Source organism: Myotis daubentonii, chromosome 5 (genome assembly GCF_963259705.1).
Source record: "Myotis daubentonii chromosome 5, mMyoDau2.1, whole genome shotgun sequence".
Lineage (NCBI taxonomy): Eukaryota > Metazoa > Chordata > Mammalia > Chiroptera > Vespertilionidae > Myotis > Myotis daubentonii.
Window position 1 is genome coordinate 40,259,802 of NC_081844.1, and position 21,665 is coordinate 40,281,466.

At 37.3% G+C, this 21,665-nt stretch overlaps 1 protein-coding gene and 1 non-coding gene across 2 annotated transcripts in view; both read right to left on the reverse strand.

Moving 5' to 3' along the window:
* Window positions 1-21,665, reverse strand: part of GALNTL6 (polypeptide N-acetylgalactosaminyltransferase like 6) — a 524,449-nt gene that overhangs the window by 65,749 nt on the left and 437,035 nt on the right. The window contains exon 5 of the mRNA XM_059699512.1: window positions 19,186-19,303. Within this exon, the coding sequence (XP_059555495.1) occupies window positions 19,186-19,303 (118 nt within the window). The remainder of the gene's footprint in view (window positions 1-19,185; window positions 19,304-21,665) is intronic.
* Window positions 2,679-2,816, reverse strand: LOC132236188 (U4 spliceosomal RNA). The gene has a single exon (XR_009453157.1). It is a non-coding gene; the product is annotated as a U4 spliceosomal RNA (small nuclear RNA).

The window sequence follows — 21,665 nt, forward strand, 5'->3', positions numbered from 1 at the left end:
CTTGTTAGCTCTGTTTCTCTGGAGAACCCTGACTAAAACAGATACGTAGATTGTTTTAAAGTATAATATTGAAAGGAAGAAAGATAAATGTTTATGTCGTAGTTTATATTCACTTCCTACTTTTCTCATTAAGAGGAATGACACCCCATCTAAGACTGGTGAACAAATAGTGATTAGAGTGAATGGAAGTCCAAGGGAAAGGGAATTCAATTATTAAGACGATATTAAGGCCCTGGCCAAGTGGCTCAGTTGGTTGGAGCATCATATGGTACACCGAAAGGTTGCAGATTCAATTCACAGTCAGGGCACATACCTAGGTTGTGGATTTGATCCCTGTGGAGTGCATGTGGGAGGCAACCTATCAATGTTTCTCTCTCACATTGATGTTTTGTTCTCTCTTTCTTTTCCTTTCTCTCTCTAAAAATCAATAAAAAACATATCTTCGGGTGAGGATTTAAAAGAACAACAACAACAACAACAATACGCAGTTGTTCTAAATGGGTTTAGGACTACTCATGGTATTAATTTTAACTTGATGGGGTAGACATCAGAGGTATGTATGGATGATATAAAGCTGGTTGGGGCAGTTAACATTCTAAACTGTAGTACCAACATCCATAAAATCTCAAGAGGGTGGAGCTATATAAGATTAAGAGTTTAATAAAAAGGGTAAATATAAGAATCTGTCCCATTTCTAAAAGAATCAATGCATCCAGAGAAGGATGGGTGGAAAAAGACTAAGCAGCATAAAACACACATCACCAACATGATATGAAGAGTTTAGGGAGTAAGAGTCCTGATCTATCTGACTAAAGTCTTATGCTAATTTCTGAGTAAATGCTTTATATTCTCTTTTAAAGAGAATTACCAAAGTGGTAAAGGATGCAACTGTGTTTTAGGAAAAATAATGGAAAGAACTGGAGATGTGTAGTCTTGCTAAGACAAAATTCAGAGAAATCTTTTTCAAATATTTAAAGACCTAATATTTGGAAGAGATGGTCTATAGAAACTCAAAAAGATAGAAAGGATTAATAGGAAAGAGCTATAAAAAGTCAATTTCAACTCCATGGAAGGAAGGACTTTTTAATAGACAGAATGATTAAAGATGTGTTGAAATCAGTGGTAGATGACACTTTGGAGACAAGCATATAACTTTGAATGGATAGTTGATCTAGTTAATATTTTAAGGTAATTCTAATAATAAGAGTTAGCATTTATGAATCCTTACTATGCCCTTTTTCATTTAAAGCTCACAACTCAATGACAGAATTTACTATTTCCCCAATTACATAGGTGGGAAAATGGCAGTCTAATGGCCGAGTAACTTGCCCAAGGCCACATAACTGGCCACCACAGGAATGGAGATTTGAATACTAGTAGTGTCACTCCAGTGTTCACATGCTTAATCAATATTCTATCTACAAAGTAAGGAAACTTTGTTTGTGGTGGTCCAGATAGTAAACACTTTTACTTTAGGCTTTTAGGTCATATGGTTTCTCCTTCAACCAGGCAACTCTGCTAAGGACAAGGTGTGGCCATATTTTAATAAAACTTTGTTTACAAAAACAGGCAGTAGGCCATAGTTTGTTAACCCCTGTTCTACAAGGTACAAAGTCCTTTCAAACATTGAAATGCAATGATTCTATATGTGGGAGAGTGCGGAAAAATGCAATTGGATATTACAAAATCTCCCATTGCCCATGCTCCTCTACAATGTGACCTTGGTACCCTCCCATTGAGGCGTGGGTCTACATTCCTTCTCCTTGAATTTGGGTGGGCTTGTGACTTTTAGACCAGGGGAGTATAGATGAAGTGAGTGAGGCTAGGTGATGAAAGGCAATGTAGCTGCCACCTATCCTCCGGGGCACTTGTTTTTATAACTGAGATGCCATGTAAAAAAATCTTGAGGCTACCCCATTGTGAGAAAGTCTAGGCCACATGAGCAGTCATGTGAAAGTGCTTGGGGTCAATAGCCTCAGTGTTTTAATGCACAGCCAGCATCAACTGCCAGACATGTAAGTGAAAATTCCTCTGCACGATTCTATATGTAGCTATTGAGTTACACCCAACTGAGGCCCCATATATCATGAAGCAGAAATGAGCTATACCTCTTTGAGCCTTCTCTAAATTTGGGACCCATAGAATGCATGAGCTTAATAAAATGGTTATTTTATGTTGTTAAATTCTTGGGTACTTTGTTTTGCAGCAATAGTAACTGGAACTACATATTTCCAAATCCATGATAAAGGTGAACTGCTAACACATATAATCAAAACTTATGGATCACCCACCAATCTCATCTTATCTTATTGTGGGAAATACAGCTCTAGGTCTCACCAATTTCTCTTTTTATTTCTTCTTGGGTTATAGGTTATAATCATCTTCCTGCTAGTTTATAATATCCAGCTCCTCTGTATGAGATGGGGCTATATGATTATTTCATGCCACTGCAATGCGAACAGAAATGAGGTGTATTGCCTCTGGGCAAAAATAATTAAGAGTGGATTTCCTTTTCTACTTTCTTCAGGATTTACTGTTTCCCTCAGAGCCTGACAGACTACAGAAGATCCAGAGAAGGGGTCCCGGTTAGATGGTGGCATCACTAAATACATGGGGCCTCGGACCCTGACAACCTGGATGGAGCAGAGCAGGCTCCTCTCCCAAGCTGGGCCAAGTTGTGACAGGGCCAATAGAAGAACTTTGTTAGCAAGAGTTTGGAATTGTTACAGCAGTGAGTCCACTCTAATAATTTTTAATATCAATAATCGCACCTCAGATAAACCTCATTGGTTATGATACAGCCACTGCACAAAGCTTTAATAATCTTTTAAAAAAGAAAATCATATACAGTGAATGTAATCATTTGAGAGATTATTTTCTTTGATTATTTATGCATTTTAAAGAGGTAAAATTTGAAAGAATTTGACCATAGCCAAAGGAGTGGATAATGGGAGGGCAGAGAAGGTTAGATAGTCATGTGTGTAATAAAATGTCAGTTCTTATTGGTCAAAGCTAAGAAAGTGTCAAGGCAAAGAACCCTTCGTCTACAGCTGGAGATAGTAACAGGTTAGAACAGGCATTTATTTTTCATGAAAAAGGTGACTGTATTACTTCCATTAGTTGATGAAGGTTGGTAGTCTCTCCTGTAGGAATAGGGAATGGTGACAAATAAGGGCATGATGTAGGGCCAAGGCTAGGAGCAAGGTCTTACATTTTCTGGTCTTAGTCTTTCTTTCTTTTATTTTTTTTGGTCATAGGAAGAAATGGACTTAGTACTTCTTATGAGAGAATTCTCCAGGGTGAGAACTGCCACAACAGAAAGTTAAACAAATCATCATTGCTTTGCCTTCCTTTTTAAGATATGGCAAAATAACCCAATAGATGCACAGAAATGAAATTCTAATGAATTCTTTTCAGAGGGTCACTCAAATACAGCTTTTAAAGATTCCTTGGTGTATGATAAAGCACCACACAATTAATGGCTTTAAACAATACTCAATTACGATCTCACAGTTCTGTGAGTCAGAAGTCCATGAGGGCTTGGCTGGGGGCTCTGCCCAGAGTCTCACAAGGCGAAGTCTAGGTGGCAGCTGGGATGAGCTCTTGTCTGCAGACTCTGGGGAAGAATTAGCTTCAGGGCTCATTTGGATTGTTGGGAGAATTGAGTTCCTTGCAGTGTTGGACTGAGACCCCATTCTTAGGTCCTTGCCCCAAGAACCCTCTGTCTTTTTTAAAAAACATATTTTTATTGATCAGAGAGAAAGGGAGATAAAGAGAGAGATAGAAACATCAATGATGAGAGAGAATCATTGATCAGCTGCCTTCGGCACACCCCACACTGGGGATTGAGCCCACAACCCTGACTTGGAATCGAACCAAAACCTCATAGTTAATGGGTTGACAATCACTGAGCCATGCTGGCCAGACATGAACCCTATGTCTTAGCAACAGTTAACCTCCCTCATATAGAATCCTCATTTACACTTAAAATCTCTATGCCTTCTTTTGTTACCAGCCTGAGAAACTGCTTTTAAAGGGCTTGTGGGCTTAGGTTAGGTTCACCAGAATCGTCATTCTATCCTAAAGAGAACTGATGAGTAATCTAATTACATTTGCCAAATCTCCTTTTCCCTGTAATGTAACATAATCCTGAAAGTTAAACAAGGAAGAGGTTCATCTTAGAATTCTGCCTATCACAGTCTCCAACGAATCAAAATTCATGTCTTAGATCAACAACCTGCTCCTAATTCTTAAATTATTCCCATCAGAAATTTTTCTTTATTTCCAAGTCAAATTCAGGAATTTATGGGTAGATTTTTTAAATGCTAAATTCAGTGTTAAAAGAACTATGGAATCCTGCAATTTGTTACTCCATACTGCCACTATGATCACTTAAACGCATAAATCTGAGTATATCATGTCTCCATTGGAAATCCTTCAGTGGTTTTCTATTGCTGTTGGGGTAAAGTTACAACTCCTCCATAATGTTTCCAGGGCCTTGTATTATCTGGCCTTTCATTATGCATTTCTCCATCACCCTCCACTGGGCTATTTTTAATTCTTTGGGAAGCACCAAATTTCTCTCCTCAGGGCTTCCTGCCATAAATTGTTCTCTAAAGAAATTCTCCCTCTACCCTTCTTTCCGATTTATTTTACAGATTTCAGCTTCACCATCACAACTGAGCCCTAGATTTGGTTGTGACTTTTGCTTTATACTCTGTTTTCATCACATAGTTTCGCACAGTTAATTGAGTCAGCAAGTGTGCAGTGAGTGCTTAGTATGTGCTAGGCATTAGTCACCAGGCTGGAGCTATAATCTGTGACCAATTCAAAGTTCTGAGCACATGGAGTTTTCATTCAAATGGAGACAGTACTTATGACAATCGTAATTAAGCGATTTATTTGTGTGTAATTGTCACACAAGTCATCAGTGTAATGATTTGCTTAGTGTTTGTCTCCCTTCACTAGGCTATAATTTCCATGACCATTTTATTCATTATTATATCTCCAGCTACTAGTGAAGGGCTTAGCACATAATAGATAGTCAATAGATACTTGTTGAGTGGTTGAATATGATCACCTCTTGTTTCAATTATACTTGTAGTCCCACTTATGTAAGGGCTCTATGGCCTTTCCAATTTAATGTTGCTTCTTACAACCTCAGGGCCAACTTGCTTTTCACCATAAGCTCACCAAATCAATTGTTTCTAATTGCAGAGTTGTTTTGGTTTCTATACCAAGGATATCACCATGCACATCTTTGTTTTCCTTTAGTCTTCCAATAACAATGCCTATTTCAGTAGAATCATTCATATCCTGACACACCAGAGAGATGTGTTTGGGTAACACTGTGGGAACATTGTTCTCTTGAAAAGCATAACTGTTGTGGCATTTATTAAATCCTACAGATTGTAAAAGATGTGGTTCATATTTTAAAAAGACAATTCCTGTTAGTGTAATGTGATGATATTCTAAAATAAAGTCTATGGCATTGTCATACTTAAATATCCAATTCTTGGAGAAATGTTTTAGATTTATAAATGCTGTGTCTTATTTTGACAATGTAAATATTTTAAAGCAATGTTATCTTACCCATGATTGAGCACAGAGCATTTTTTTTTATAGTGTAGTTCAAAGTGACTGAATAATTGAATGCTTGCCTTATTTTTAAAATCACTTTCAATATCAGCCACAGACTGGAATTTAGACATAGAGAATGTTAAATTGAATGGAATCATACAATTATACCAGTCACACAGAATATGAAATTAGTTTCAGTAGGAAATTTATTGTCAGGAGGATAATAAGGAGACATTTTTATCAGGTATGAGACGAAACGTAATATACTATATGGAAATGATTATATAAATTCTCAAAAACATTTACTGCTGTATTCATTTCCAAAACCTGCTGTCTCTCTAATTTTATTTCCTACTTTATACCCCTTTCTCTCTCTGCTCAAGCTATTCTGTGATCTTTTCTGTTCCTCCAACATGCCAGGCACCCTCCCACCTTAGGGCGTTTGTTCCTTCTATCTGGGATTTGCTTCCAGACACATGACTAACTCTCACTTCCTTCAAGTCTTAGCTCCAAGTCCTTTCGGCCCAGACACCCTCTCATCTTGCACTCAGTTCTCATCACCCTACTTCGAAAAACTTCTTAAGACTAGATAAACAACCATGTCACCATCTCTCTGGAAATTAAAATATTAATTGCTAACCTTTGGATTGTAGACATTGGAAAGGGCCATGCCTGGCATACGCTGCTTTTCCCGGCCACGTGTAATACAGCTGCACCTTTGGCCTGACTTGATCTAACAAGGGTCACAATGAGAAGTTATACCCACACACCATGGCTTTGCTTTCTGCTCACAAACCTGGGTTTTCAGGTTATTCTTTGAGGTCAGGAGAGAAAAATAAAAGTTTAGTTTGACCTTTCCTGACTCCCTTTTCTATTTGTGGATCGGCACATAATACAAGCAGCAATTGGGCAATACATCTCTATCTTCATTGAGGATATGGTGGTTTCTAGTCTCGGGGAAAAGTTCTTGTTTCTCGAGCCATCGGCTTAGGATTTTTTCAAAGTGAGAAATGCTCTATTATGTCAGTATATAAAAAAAATCCTGCCCAAAGTATTTTGCATTTAATGAGCTTTGAGAGGTCTGGGTGGGGAAGAGCAGGGCTTCAGAGTGGACCTTGATCAGATGATCACTACTTTTACATGCAGTGTTTATATTTGCAGCAATGCCAAGCAGTCTTAAAAATAGTGATTTTAAAACAGTGATTAGAATGGGCCTGGAAAAGAAATATATATATATAAAATCAGTTATGGATTTGAACATTTTAATAGTGCTTCTTTAGGTAAAATATTATGGTTAAGGACAGTTAACTCATTATTTTACAGTTTAGAAGGTGCATTAGAGGCAAAGTGTTTGCTTTTAACTATTATTTCCATGTGTTTCCACATTTTGTGTGTAATTGCTTACATTTCTGGATTCACCATCTACTAAAAATAAATAAAAGTTTTAAAAATTGACTTTCTATAATGGAACCATAACTTCTGTCCTTTAGGAAAATACGCAAACATGTGATTCTCCTTTGCTCTTGAGTTGGGCTGTCAATCATACCACCTTCCTAATGGCAGGGGCAGGAACCTGACTCAGGCCAGGCTAATTGAAGTCTTTCCTTGTGTTTCATCAGATTGGAATTACCTTTCTGGTGGCAAAGCAGGAAATAAAAGCCTGAGAGCTTTCCGTGGCTTTAGCTGAGGGGTGGAAGGAAAGTCCATAGGAGGGAATGAAGCTGACAAAGAGAGAGGCAGGGGAAGATATGCAGAGAAAGGATCCTGGTAGCATTTGAGACCGGTTTCTAGGCCTCCCAGAGGCTCACTCACTTCCTTGAGTTCTTCACAGTTTGATTATATGAGTGTCAATCCCCCCTTTTCTCTATGTTAGGCAATTGGGTTTCTGTCCTCTAGTAAGCTAAAGAATCCCTATTTTTGAACAGTGAGGGTTTGGGTGTCTAGGTAGGAGCACCAAAGGTGCACATGGAAATAAGAACATCAGTCCAAAGCTGATAACTTTCTATACCAAAGCTACTCAGCTTGAATACACATTACAACAAAAACTTTAAAGAAGCAAAGGGTTTTCGAAGCTTCAGTTGATAGTCAATTATTTCTTTAAAAAAATATTTTATTGATTTCAGAGAGGAAGGGAGAGGGAGAGAGAGACAGAAACATCAGTGATGAGAGAGAATCATCGATTGGCTGCCTCCTATATGCCCCACACTGGGGATCGAGCCTGCAACCTGGGCATGTGCCCTGAATGTGAATTGAACCATGATCTCTTGGTTCATACGTCAATGCTCATTACTGAGCCAACGCAGCGGGCTAGTCAATTATTTCATTTTAGCAACATTAAATACAAAGAAATTTCATCAAAGTAGAGATATAAATGCAACAAAAGTCCATAATGGCATTTACATGTTATTTTTTATCTTGAGGAGAAGTGGATATACTTTCATGATGGAAAGAAGACTTTGGATCAGAGTTTGATTTGGGAAGGTTACTACCTTTTTCTGTGTCTTATTTTCATCTTCTGTAAAGTTGTAGTAATGTGTCTCCTTCATAAGGAGGTTGTAAGCAGGACGTTAAGTAATACACAGCACCGTTAAAGGGCACACAATAGGTGCTGAAGAATAGTGGCCATATGATATAGTCTACCTGCAGGACTACTTTCATTCTCCTGGTATGTTGGGGGCAATATGAAGTGGCTGCTGTAAATCCACATGTTAACCTCTCTGAGAGGGGTCAGGCCAGGGGTGGGCAAACTTTTTGACTCGAGGGCCACAATGGGTTCTTAAACTGGATGGAGGGCTGGAACAAACCATGGATGGACTGTTTGTGTGAACTAATATAAATTCAAAGTAAACATCATTACATAAAAGGGTACGTTTTTTTGTTTGTTTGTTTTTTTAGTTTTATTCATTTCAAATGGGCCGGATCCGGCCCGCGGGCTGTAGTTTGCCCACGGCTGGGTCAGGCCTATGAATACATGCAAGTTTGTGAATTATGTGGGGGTTGGGTGGGGGGAGGTAGGGATTGTATTCTCAACTGTTACTCTCACAATTTGAGGAGAAGAAGGAAATTATGGGGTCAACATATGTGAGCCTTGTGTATTGTAGGTTGTTGACCTTGATGTATAGTGTAAAAATCAAATCCTTATACCTCTACAGATAATGTGATATATACCTGGAGGCTTTCTACAGTATTGTCATTGAGATATGGGTGAAGGGCTTGACAATTGTATAGAGAGTTTTTTGGTAACTTTCTATACAAACATCTTTTGAGTTGGGGGCTGATTTGCTTTATATAAATTTACACACTAGAAGCATTAGAGTAATTGTATTAGCTTTCATTTCCTTTGTTAGAGAAAAATGGCAACTAGAAAAATGTAACAATTTGAAAAAAACTCTCAATGTTAGAAAAGGATTTCAATAGGAAGTCAAATTAATCTTAACACAGGTACTGAATGCTGTATAAATTATTATATTTTGCTCACTTTACAACTATCTATAAAAGCTAAAATAAAATTTAACAAGGAATTAGGAAAACGTCATCAGGCATAAAGGAAGTAACAACTGGGAGGAATTCAGACTTGCCGCTAGGCTTCTATCTAATGGACATAAATTTGAACTTGAAAATGCTCTGTTACACCTGAGGTACCTTTTGTTGGGTAATTGAAATGAATCTCAGACTGGCTGGTGAGACATTTAGCAGCTGTTTCTGTTTATCTTTGAGTTTCTGAATGAGTTTAGAGTCATTTTAATATTTTCTTTGGAAGATCAATTCTGAGCATGCTGAATTAAAATGGTTATTTTTATGTCACCTAGGCTAAATATTGCAGGGGGGAAAAACCCATAGGAGCAACTTCAGATATTTCCTTGTGTATCTGAAGGTATATGGTGTGCCATAAAAAGGCTTCTGTCACATTTTAGATACAAAATGCAACTGCACTTTGAGGTGCTTGGCATGCTCAGAACTAAGAGGTGGTCTCTAATATAGCTGTCTCAGAAAAGCAATGAGAAGCTATATAAAATATTTTAGAAACATTCTTGGCATAAAAAAGGATTTCTAATGGGCACATTTTATAAGGCTGAATTTATTTCTAACAAAACCTTTTGAACAAACTATCCTGATAGTTTATAGAGAGATGGCTTAAGGGAAAAGAGTATACTGTACATGAGATGGAGTTATACCCTTCTGGAGAGGCAGCTAAACCATTTTAGGAGTATGAGTTAAACTTCCTATGCGGTTTTTGTATTTTCAGACAACTAAGGAGAACGTGGAGAATGCTTATTAATTAAAACTTGTTGTTCTATTTACCTGGTTTGCCGTATGAACTAGAAGCCCTTCCTTGCCTAGCTCCCTCCCACTCCAAATTTCACGTTACCACTTTAATTGCATTAAATTTATGAGTATGCTTAGGGAGAATTATCTTCTTTATAAATTTTCATGTGCTCAAGTCTTTTTGTGCGTCCCTCAGTAGCATTTTAACTGTTCTTCATGAGGTCTAGGACATTTCTTAAGTTTATTCCTATCTGTTTTTTCCCTACTATTGTGAATGGTATCTTCTTTTGGGGTTGTAATTTGTAAGTATAAAGGCTATTGCTTTCTACATATTTACACACACACACACACATTTTGCCAAGGCAACTAACTCAATATCTCATTGTTTATAGTTTTGAAGTAGGTTCCCTGTGTTGTTTAGGTAGGTATATGTTGATATTGTTTGCAATTAATGAAAACTTTTCCTCCTCTTTCCAACTTCTTTCTCTCTTACATTATCTCTTGTCTAACTGAATTGCCTCCTATTTCCAGAATAATAATTTAATGGAAAAATTCCTAGACTTTTCTCATTAACCTAGCTGATGGCTTTTGAGTTGAGAAATATCCTTTATACGAATACATAGTAATATTTTAATCATGCTAAGTATTTTGCTCAAAGTGGATTGCAAAGTTTATCAAATGCCTTTACTTTACCTATGGCAATGACCATAACCGTTCAAATTTATTATTAAGGTGAATTATGTTCATATGTTATGTTACATATCTCAATATTGAAACATATCCGTGAAAGCTGAACTTATTTTGGGATAATTAGTCTTTGAAAAGTTGTTCTATTGTGTAACCTTTTATTATTCTTTAATCTTAGTATTTACAAGTAAAACACATCTATGTTTGAAATCCTTTTGTGCTATATTGGTCAGAATTTGCTAGTAATATTATGCTAGTTTTATAACTAATTAGAAAGATATTTTTCTTTTCTGATATTAGAGACACAACGGAGAAAGAATGTTCTTTTTCTGTTTCTTTTTTATTATATCCCAACTGCCACTCTTTTTCACTGCCTTATCTTGTCTTTTGATGAAGGTTCAGCATTTCATATTTTTTTACCGAGTCAATAACTTCATTATTATTTTCAAGGAAATTTATAACCATGTAGTAACATTTATTTTTGGCGATGTTTCTTCATTTTTTCCCCCCTGATCCTTCCTTTTTTCTTGTAGTATTTTTATATGCTACTTTCTTTAAAAAATATTATTTTTCATCTCTGAATAGGGTGAATTCTTACCATTTATAGCAGGTAGTCACCCTATAACACAACATTTGTGTATAAGTAAATTAGTTTAACCTATATTTTCTGCATCCACTAGGGGTTGGCTGTTGCAGGGCTGCTCACAATATCGAGTATCTTTCCTCCAGTCTGCCTCACTAATAGCTGCTTCCTGCAGATATGGCTGGTTTGGGTAATATTTCTTTTGGAATTGTCCCCAAACTCCCATTTGCTGTTTCTCTCGTGTGCCAAACTCAATCCAGGGAGCTCTGGCCACCAGCAATCACACATGTTGCTATTATTTCAAATAAGTGTTTATAGGTTTCCCCCTTATGTTGTGCCAATTACTTGGAAAATGGATGTCTGCTGACTACAAGAAAGAGTTGTAGCTGTGATCATTCCATCTTCCCATGTTCCTGTAACATCACTGAATCTACCTTTACTGCATTGAAAACCATCTTTATACATTGTGGATAGGGGTAAAATGTATGGTAATTTGTCAAGGATATAGTTTTTGTTTTTCCTGTTTTATATTCTCCTGTCTGTTTTGAGTGATCTCTAAGAGAAGGTACTACTTTTCCATTTTAAAACTGTTAATATATTGTAATTATTTAACACTCAATTGTTGAACTATAACTATACTTAAATCTTTTTTTTTTTTTTGATGGCCATGTACCACGTAGGAAACTTTAAATTTAACTAATATTGTGGGCTTATTATTTCTGATTTTCTAAGTACCAATAACTAAAACCCATGTTTATTCTTGAGATGCTTCACATTGAGCTTAAGCTCAAGAATATTTGGTTTCCTGAGCAATGACAGTCTCACATTGATGTGAGATTGATGTGATGATTTTCTTGTAGATTAAGAAGTGAACATGATGTTTTCAATGATTAGTCCCTATTGTGTATATTCAATTCTTATTGAGTAATCAGTGCATATTGAAGATAGTAAAAATTAAATTTTACAGGAAATCATAACAAGAGTTGTCAGCCTTCATATTTAATAAAAATCATATAGGAAGAACTACGTTTCCTTTTTAAAGTCGTTTCAGAGAGTGATGGTAGCCACTTTTTCACCAAGGGCACAAATTCCATTTTTCCAGCTAAGGGAAATTAGACTAATGGTTTTGAGAGAAAACCCAAATTCTAACTGTGGCTTTGATATTAACTAAGTTAAAGCCTGTCTTTGCCAATTATAAAGTAGAAATTATATTTTTACTTTGCGTTCGTGTTGAAAGGGATAAGGAGTTAAATTCAATGACCTTTAAGTGCTAACTCATTACTTGTTCTTGTTAGGGGACCAAATAATAGTTATTTCCACCAGAGGAAGAATAGAACGCCCGGAGGTTTGGGACACAGGGAGCTCCATGTAAAGATTTATAAGTTCCAGAGGAAACAGAAATTATAAGTCACAAAGGGCTAGAAAATAAACAACCTGTCTATTAAAATCTCAGTCTTAGGTTAGCCCCTTTAAGCTGTATAGGCTTAATTGTGTGTGGCAGGATTATAAATGGGAACATTCATTTTGTTATGCTCAGTGTGTTTTCCACCTTCTATGGAGCATTTTCTTCCCCAGCCACACCAAAATAGAAGCAAGTTTTCAAAGAAACCCCAGAGGCTTCTTTTAGGACTGATCTTTGTTCTTCACTTTAGAGACGACACAAGATTGGGCCTGGAAGAAGGGAGATGTGACAACTAAAAAGCAAAAGTTTTGGAAATGGTCTGTAGACCAGGGTGCAGAGTGGAAGAGACAAGGGAAGGGCACTGAGGCTGACTCCCTCCCCCGCAACCCCTCCCCTGACTCATCACTGTAACACACTGGTCATTCAAAAACCCTGGGTCCCTGTAAGCCCCCTGACAAAGGTCAGGGAACTGGGGCACCTGGGTAGGGATGAGGACCAGAAAGGAGAGCCACACCCAGACCTGATCTGAAAGAGGGGGAAACTGGCCTCCTTGCCAACTCGGCAGTGCACCCACCTCTGAACGTTTCCCATCTCTCATTAGACTGAAACCTTTTGACAGCAAGGACTGAATCTCTGTTCAATCAATTTAATGTATTAACCATCACTCCCTAGTCCTCCTGTAAACATTGAATTGCGTTCCTATTATAGTGAAGCTGGAATCTTTTGCTCGCAATAGTTAAGTTACACACTTACCTCAGAGACAGTGAGTTCATTTCTTTCCAAATGCGATTATGCTAGTTTTCAAAAATTGTAATCATGTAATTTAATTGAATACCACTTAAGCTGATGAAGTACGGTTATGAAAAGAGAAAGAATTGTTGGTCATGTCAAAACTAATTCCAGGAGTTGGAAAGGATTGAGTTGTTGTTAAGAAATTGCTGTCAAATTAGACGTGGGCGAAGTAACAAAAAAAAGGTTGGATGAAATCATTTAAAACCAGAAGGCTTCTATTCCTGCATTAAGATAGCTTCAAAACGTCTTTAGTTCTTATTCTGATTTAAAAGAACCCAAACTGGAATTCATAGTGAATGCGATATGGGTATGGTTTATGCTCCCCCACTTAAAAAAATACGTTTTTATTGATTTTTAGAGATGGAAGAAGGGTAAGGGATAGAGAGACAGAAACATCGATGAAAGAATAACATTGATGGGCTGGCTGCCTCCTGCACGCTCCCTACTGGGGACCTAGCTCGAAACCCAGGCATGTGCCTTAACCGGGAATTGAACTGTGACCTCTTGGTCCCTGGGTTGCCGCTCAACTATTGAGCCACACTGGCTGGGCAATGCTCCCCTACTTTAGTCCAGACAGTGGACCCATAAGCAGAGGCAAAAGCCCTTACCTCTTTCATTAGAAAACTGAATAACAGTACATTTATGTTTTACTTTAGAGGAAATTCTTAATGTAGTTTTTCTTGTTGCTTTTATTGCTCTTTACATGTTAAATGGGAGAAATACTCATCTTAGTTGTCCTTGATCCAGTGGTTTCTACTGGGCTTCTTTGGCATTTTTTGTGCAGAGTCTAGCTTGCATGGCACAAGGACTCATGGTAAAGGTTTCTGATTAATATTTATAGAGAGGATAAACAAATTTCTTGGCAACAGAACAAAGTCTGACTGGTTGGTTAAAATCTATGCAATAAGTAGGCACAGCAATGGAAGCATGAATTTCTATCTTTGGGGAAGAAAGGGAATACAGTAGTTAAATTGGTTTGCAGTGTGAATTGAGACACATAGGTGAGGCAAGTAATTGATGGGAAGTTTCATGATTTTTGATTCAGTGTGTTCATTTAATTTGTGTGGTAATTAGTGGCGACTGTGAAGTTGTAGGAGGGGAAAATAAAACAACTCAGGGAATAAATGAATGAAATGTGGAGATAAGTTAAAAGAGGAGAAAGAATAGAGGAAGGGAGGCTAGCAAAGAGGCGATTGTATGCATCCCAAATTATTACTGTGAGTATGCAAATAAAAAATATTCCAGACAATATTGATGATGATGAGAAATTGTGGCAAATTAATTTTTAAACTGCTACTGCAGAGTAAGTTCGTCCACAGCGAGAATCTTCTCACATTTATCTTTATATCTCAAGAGTTTAGCCTAGAGTTGGCACATTGTTGTCAAATAAATGTCTGCTGAATGACTTAATGACTGATAAGGACTAAAAGCTGTGAGAAGTAAGTTAATGTTTCCTTAAATGCTTGAATCTTAAGCTCAGTACATGGGAAGGACAACAGCACAAGACAAAGGTGATTACACAGGGCGTTATAATTCCTTAAGAATGGGTCTGAAATAGGCTGTGTGGGGCTACCAGCTTTGGTAGATTCACTGTAGGACATAAGGTCCCCACACTAATCTCATCTGGGGCCTCGGACATTCTGCCCAGCTAAGGCTGGTGATCAAGAATTCTTCCCGGACTATGAAATGGCCCAAGAAGTACTGGATCAACGTGGGACCATACTGATAAGCTCCTGGGGCTAAAAGAGGGCAGCCCAGACCAGATTTTTGCTCTTCTGCCTCGATCTAAACTTTATGTCCCACGCCAGAGAATGCTATGGAACGGAGTCAGTCTGCCCCTGGGCTTCAGTCTAAATGTGATGGTGCTTAATGAGTGGATTTTGCTCACCTTTATTTTCTAAGAAGAGTTTTTGGCGCTCGAAGGACAGATCTTTTGAAAATCCTGACATTTGGACTTTTATCTTTGGGGAATGGATGTGAAAACACACTCTGGAAAATCACAGACTCCTAATGATTTTAACATTAATTTGGCAACTTAAATGGCAGACAATATTTAAAGATGGACGTTATCTCTTTTATGCCACACTGTTCAGTCTGTCTTGGTTTCCTGGTGCAACTCCAAATTGAGAACCTGGAACAATGCCTGACGCAAATTAGATGCTCAATTAAAGCTTATTGAATGACTTAAGGTTTCTTTCTCCTCTGAAGCAGCTGGCTTACTTAGAAACATTTGAAGGACAGCTGGATAATTTAGGGCCATCTAGGAGTTCAGACTCATATTGAAACACTAGAGGACCAGTGCACAAAATTCATGCACTGGTAGAGTCCCTAGTGGCTGCCGGCTGCTGGCTGGGGCCCCCCTCTCTTCCCTTGGGCCCCTGCTCGAACTCCTGGGCAAACTCCCAGTCAAGGGGACAATTTACATAGTATATTTTTATTATATAGGATACTAACAACTGGCACAGTGCAGACAGATCATTTCTCTGGAGACATCGTTTCCTCAACCTATTCCTGAAAATTATACCATTGGCTTATATGTTATGGCATGAAATCTACTCATATAATCAGATGTTAGAAAAAGGAAGGGAAGATGTTTAGAGAGAAACAGAGTTGTGAAGCACTTTTAACCAAATATTGTTTGACCCCAAACTAAGCCCTTTATATAAAGCAGAGCTTTCTGGAAACACTTTTATTCAGCGATGGAATCTTATCATCATCTTTGGTGAAATAATTCTTTGGTTGAAAAGTAAACAGCTAGCTCAGAAGTCTGATATCAACCATAGACAGAAACCTTTTTAATTAGAGCTTTTAAGTTCTAGACTTCAAATACTTTCTATATTATGGAGTGAAACACACTAACGGACTCTCAGCTATCCATACATATTTCCCAAACCTTAAGTGCCGACCAGTTTATATCTTACAGTGCTTCACCCTGTAAAACCAATCACAATTTATGGACTATGCCAAAAAACCCAGATATTTGATTTTTCTCTTTAATTGTAAATGGTATCACATAGTATCATTTAACCAAGGTATTGTGTACAGGTTTTTTGATTCTTTGCACACGGAGAAAATTCTTCTTGTTTCAAAGCACATTCTGCCTATGCGGTTTAAGTTTGTCCTCCACATGTTACAAACACTAAAAAGGAATGACAGGAACCCCAAGGTCATCACACAATAGTGCGAAGAATGGAGGGATATGTCTAAAATGGGACCCTGTAAGACATAGCTGTCGCCAAAGAAGCTGTCATTCCAACCGAACAACCTAGGGCGATTTAGTCCTGAACTTCCAGCACTGTTGCCATGGTTTCTAGACAAAGCCGACAGGGCTGCATTCCAATTATATCCTTCAGAATGACAGATAACTTAAAAAATTGAAAATGGGGTAATAAAATTTCAGGTCACCCCAAAGAGATGTGATAGGTATGTGTGACAGAGAAGTGGGAGGTGCAAGTTTATGTTGGTCTAGAAAATGCTTTTGTGCCTTACAATGCAAATGTATATTCTGCAGACCCTCTGCTCTTTGATAGCAATTTATCCATCATCCAGTTCATTAGTCAAAACCAAGCATCTCTTGCTTAATAGATAATTTCTTAATAATATTTTAAACTTAAAAAATTCAATAATTAAGAGAATTTAAGAAAAAAATCTCTTGAACTCTGAAAAGTAAAAAGAATCCCTTGGATTCTGATGATGGCGCAAATATAGCAAGGCCATTTTTATCTTTAATTTTTCCCAGTTGAAGGTATTTTTGTAAACTTTGCATCCGGCTTTAGGCAATATCTGCCAGCCAGTGGTATTTTGCCAGGGTCAGCAGAACACCTGTGGCTGTGCTATTAGACTATAGTGAAGTCACTTGCCTCTGTTCAATGAAAGGAACCATTAGGTAGAGATCAATGAACTTAGGACGGTGTTGGCAGATATGACTGGAGAGTCAGATAACTTCATGATCCTGCATCTCTGCAGTTAAGCAGGAATGGGGCATTTTAATGCTTAATTGGCACCTGGTAGTTTATTTAATCTTTAAAAGTTAAAAATAATTGAATCTAAAAATCTTTTAAAACTTTAAGTCTCAGTTTCTTCATCTGTAAAATGGAATCATACCTACTTCTTAGATTTGTGATTTTAAATTAGATAATGCATATAAAGCACTTATTCATCTTCTGGCTCATGCCACTAGGTAAAGGTAGTAGATGCTATCATTATGACTTCTATAGTTGTTACGTACAATGGGATAACTGTACAGCTGTAACAGAGAAACCAAAAAGACACCTGGTAAATTCAAGGATTTTAAACCATGTATTTATAAAAAGGTTAAGAAAAAAGTAACTTATATGTGATATTAGATGTATCTGAAGGATAATGAAAGAAAAGTACTAATTTAATAAATGGCATTTCAAGGTTTACTGCCAGCATTGTGAGATGGAAAATTCTAGATGTCTTGAAGCCTGCAATCACGCCTCCTGAGCATCTCCTTGTGAATATTTATTTTATGACTCTTTAGGACAACATATCATTTCGGTTAACACATTGAATATAGCTGCTACAGTTCTATGAAAATCAGTTTTTATCACTTTCTTTTTATACATCAATTCAAAAAGTTTTACTAGATTCCTGTCTGACTTTTACTGTACTCACAATACTTTTTTTTTCTCAGCCAGAGTTGGTTTGATTTCATAATGGCAATAATTAGAAAAAGCTGATTTACTTAATAAGATATTTTTATATAATAAATCCTGCGAGAATCAATCTATTTTTATATAAATTGTGATAATGATAACATAAAAAAAGAAAATGATTTCTTTCTGTTATAAGACTGCTTTTTAGAAACAAAAGACATATTGGTGGTTTGGAGTACACCTTTTTGCACAGTTTATTTTGCTTTGCTTTTATGGTCTTCACATGTGGTAAAATTTTTTCATTTATTTGATAATCTATCATGTACATCTATATGATAAAGCATATAATTTTACTGAGTGTTAATGGTCAAAACAAATAGATACTTGGGTAATTTCAGATAAAAATAAGTTTAAAAATTTTTCTTATTTTGGAATTACATAAAAATAGCCTTAATTTGTGATTCATATTTCAAAATTACTCTTCTGTTATTAACATTTTGGAATAACTGGTTATGATCAAAATGTGAAGTACTATTTCTAGAACAAATAGAAAGGGCAAAAGCTCCAATACATTTGCTCTCTTTCATCTTAATTCTTCTATCCATCTTTCTAAGTGCTCAGAAGGAATGCACTGGTCAGGGGAATAGTAGGTCTGTTGACGAAACAAGTTTCCAACCTGCAAATGGTGTTTTGAATTATTTATATTCTGCATTTCATTTATGGCATGGCTATGTCTCACTGAAACATCAGAAGGAAGTAGATTCTCTCATTCCGTGGCTGACTTGGAAAGACAGTGTGCCTATTTTCATCATCTCACAACATCTATATATATATCAAAGCCTAATTGCTGGTTGTCCCTCCGACCATTTGACCATTCAACCAGTCACTATTACACGCACTGACCACTAGGGGGCAGATGCTCTGACCCATAGGTTAGTTTGCTGCTGAGGTCCGGCTGATCAGGACTGGGCAAGATGGGCCAGACATGCCCTGGAGCCCTCCCGTGGTCCTTCCCCACCCCGGTCGAGCACCAGTGGGGCCCCTCGGCCTGGCCTGTGCCCTCTCGCAATCTGGGACCCCTTGGGGGATGCCGGGAGAGCTGGTTTCAGCCTGATCCCTGCAGGCCAGGCACCCCACCGGTGCACGAATCTGTGCACTGGAGTTAGTAGGTCATAAAATGAAATAATGACATTCTATCAGACTTGTCAAAATTAAGTACATACTAGTATAGTGTGAAGAGGGTCTTGGTGACTTACCTTAAAAGAGATTTCATACTGTTCTCCTCCCCAGATTTCTAAACCTGGATCATAGCCACCTAACTCCCAAAACCATTTGCGATTGACAGCAAAGAGACCTCCAGCCATCACAGGAGACCTGTGGAATGAACAAAATAATCTTTAAAGGACAATGAATATCAGGGGCAATAGTGTTTTGCTTAGAAAAAAAAAGAAGCTAATTCAAGACATTCCCAGTTGTCAATGGCATGGAACTTTTTAGCACTAGTTTTCTGTAAGTGGATTTAAGGTTCTCACATGGTCTGTAAATGCTCTTGGAATTCTTGTGAGCGTTAAACTCTGCAGGTCAGGTCCTAATGCCATTAATGTCCTGTGGAGCCACACTTCCTCCATATGTTTATCATTAGGGGGAAATACATGATGATTAATGACTGTTATATTGAGAAATATCACTCAATTTTATGTTTTTTCCTCAAAGTGAAAGAGATCTTATCCTATCAGACAGATAAAAGCATAGAAGTTGCTGCTGTAGACAAACATGTTTGATTAAATCTCTTAGTACAAACTCACCAAGCATCTGCCAATTACAGGTCATGTCCATTTTGCAGACTATCAGATAGACAGTTGGACTATAATAACCCATCAGAATTAGTTAATTAACATGCCAAAGATGGAATTAAACTAGGTCTTTTAAGTTTAATTAATTTAGATTTTCTCTGCTTTTCTAACAAATATTCCTTTTGGTCAAATAATTTTTCAGCATTCTACTCCTGCTAGGATGCACTGTACACATGTTGCTATATAATGGGATAATTTATACTCATTGGGCCCTGCCCTAAAATATTTTGTAGTTCAAAGGTAGCTCTTGTATTTTGAAATCTCACTATGAGCTGGGCTTGTGGCTAAGAACTTTATCCCATTCCCTTGATTGATCCTCACAGGAATCATACAAATATCATCCCTATGTCCTCTTTGAAGAAAGAGGCAGAGAGAGGTTAAAAGCAGTGCCCAAGGCTGAATCTAGTGTATGGTGGCCCTGGGACCGAGGTCCTCTGATTTCAAAACCTTTGAGCTCTTTATCAGACAGTTTTCTTTCAGTGTTTGGGGGTGAAGACAGACAGCTACATAAATGTAGATATCAAATAATTAGAGAATACCCTATGCAGACGAACATTGTCAGCACAGTTTTGGTGACAGTTTTGAAAAAGTTTTTGAAGCAAAGGATCTTTATAAATAAGAGTAAAAGACATTAAATGTTGAAGATACACATTTTAAAATATGTGTACATATTCCAGGGGTGGGCAAACTTTTTGACTCGAGGGCCACAATGGGTTCTTAAACTGGACTGGAGGGCCGGAATAAAAGCATGGATGGAGTGTTTGTGTGAACTAATATAAATTCAAAGTAAACATCATTACATAAAAGGGTACGGTCTTTTTTTTTTTTAGTTTTATTCATTTCAAACGGGCCAGATCTGGCCCGCGGGCCGTAGTTTGCCCATGGCTGTATTAGGCACACTAAGTTACAGACCCACCGAAGACTTGCTTTTGGTAATATTGAATATAGCACTTGAATTTAAACTTAAGTGCATTATATATGTCAATGACTTTGCATGTTGAGATGGTACTTAGCCTACTTCAGTTACAAATCTTTTTTTTAATGTCTAGTAGACTGTATGAAGATGAAAAGATTACATGGCAGGAAGAGGGATTTATTTTTCTCCTGAGAAGTGAGTAGGATTAAAAAAATAACATAAAGAATCTCATGCAGTTTTTTATTTTGTTTGAAATAAAAATCCTAACCCAGCCTGTGTGGCTCAGTGGTTGGGCATTGACCTATGAACCAGGAGGTCACTGTTTGATTCCTGGTTATGGCATATGCGTAGGTTGTGGGCTCCATCCCCAGTGTTGGGTGTGCAGGAGGCAGCCAATCAATGATTCTTTCTCGTCATTGACATTTCTATCTCTCTATCCCTCTCCTTTCCTTTCTGAAGTCAATAAAAATATATTTATAAAAAATTTCTAGAATCAAATGTTCCCTATCTCCAGCAGCCTAATCTTTTTCTGTTTTCCATGCACTGAACTTTCGAGGTGAATTACAACTGTAGCTGGAACAAATTGGGACTGTAACATTTATTGGGTGCAGCTCCCAATGGACCCATTACTACAGTCTAACCTTTGCTTTGTAGGGTTTGGGTGTAAGTGATCAGGCATTCTCAATCTGCCTTCCGAGAGACCCCCCCCCCCCCCCCCCAGTGCACAGATTTCGTGAGTTTACAAAAAACAAACCATGTAGCATATTTTAGGTTAATTGTAGAGAAAATAAAATACATTCAAATGGATCTTTTTTACCAGGCCCAAATAAATTAGTGTTTCATATATATATATATATATATATATATATATATAAAATTTAAATATATATTTATATATAATATATATATATTTTAAAGAGAGAACGTAATCTTATAAAAATATATTTTTATTGATTTCAGAGAGGAA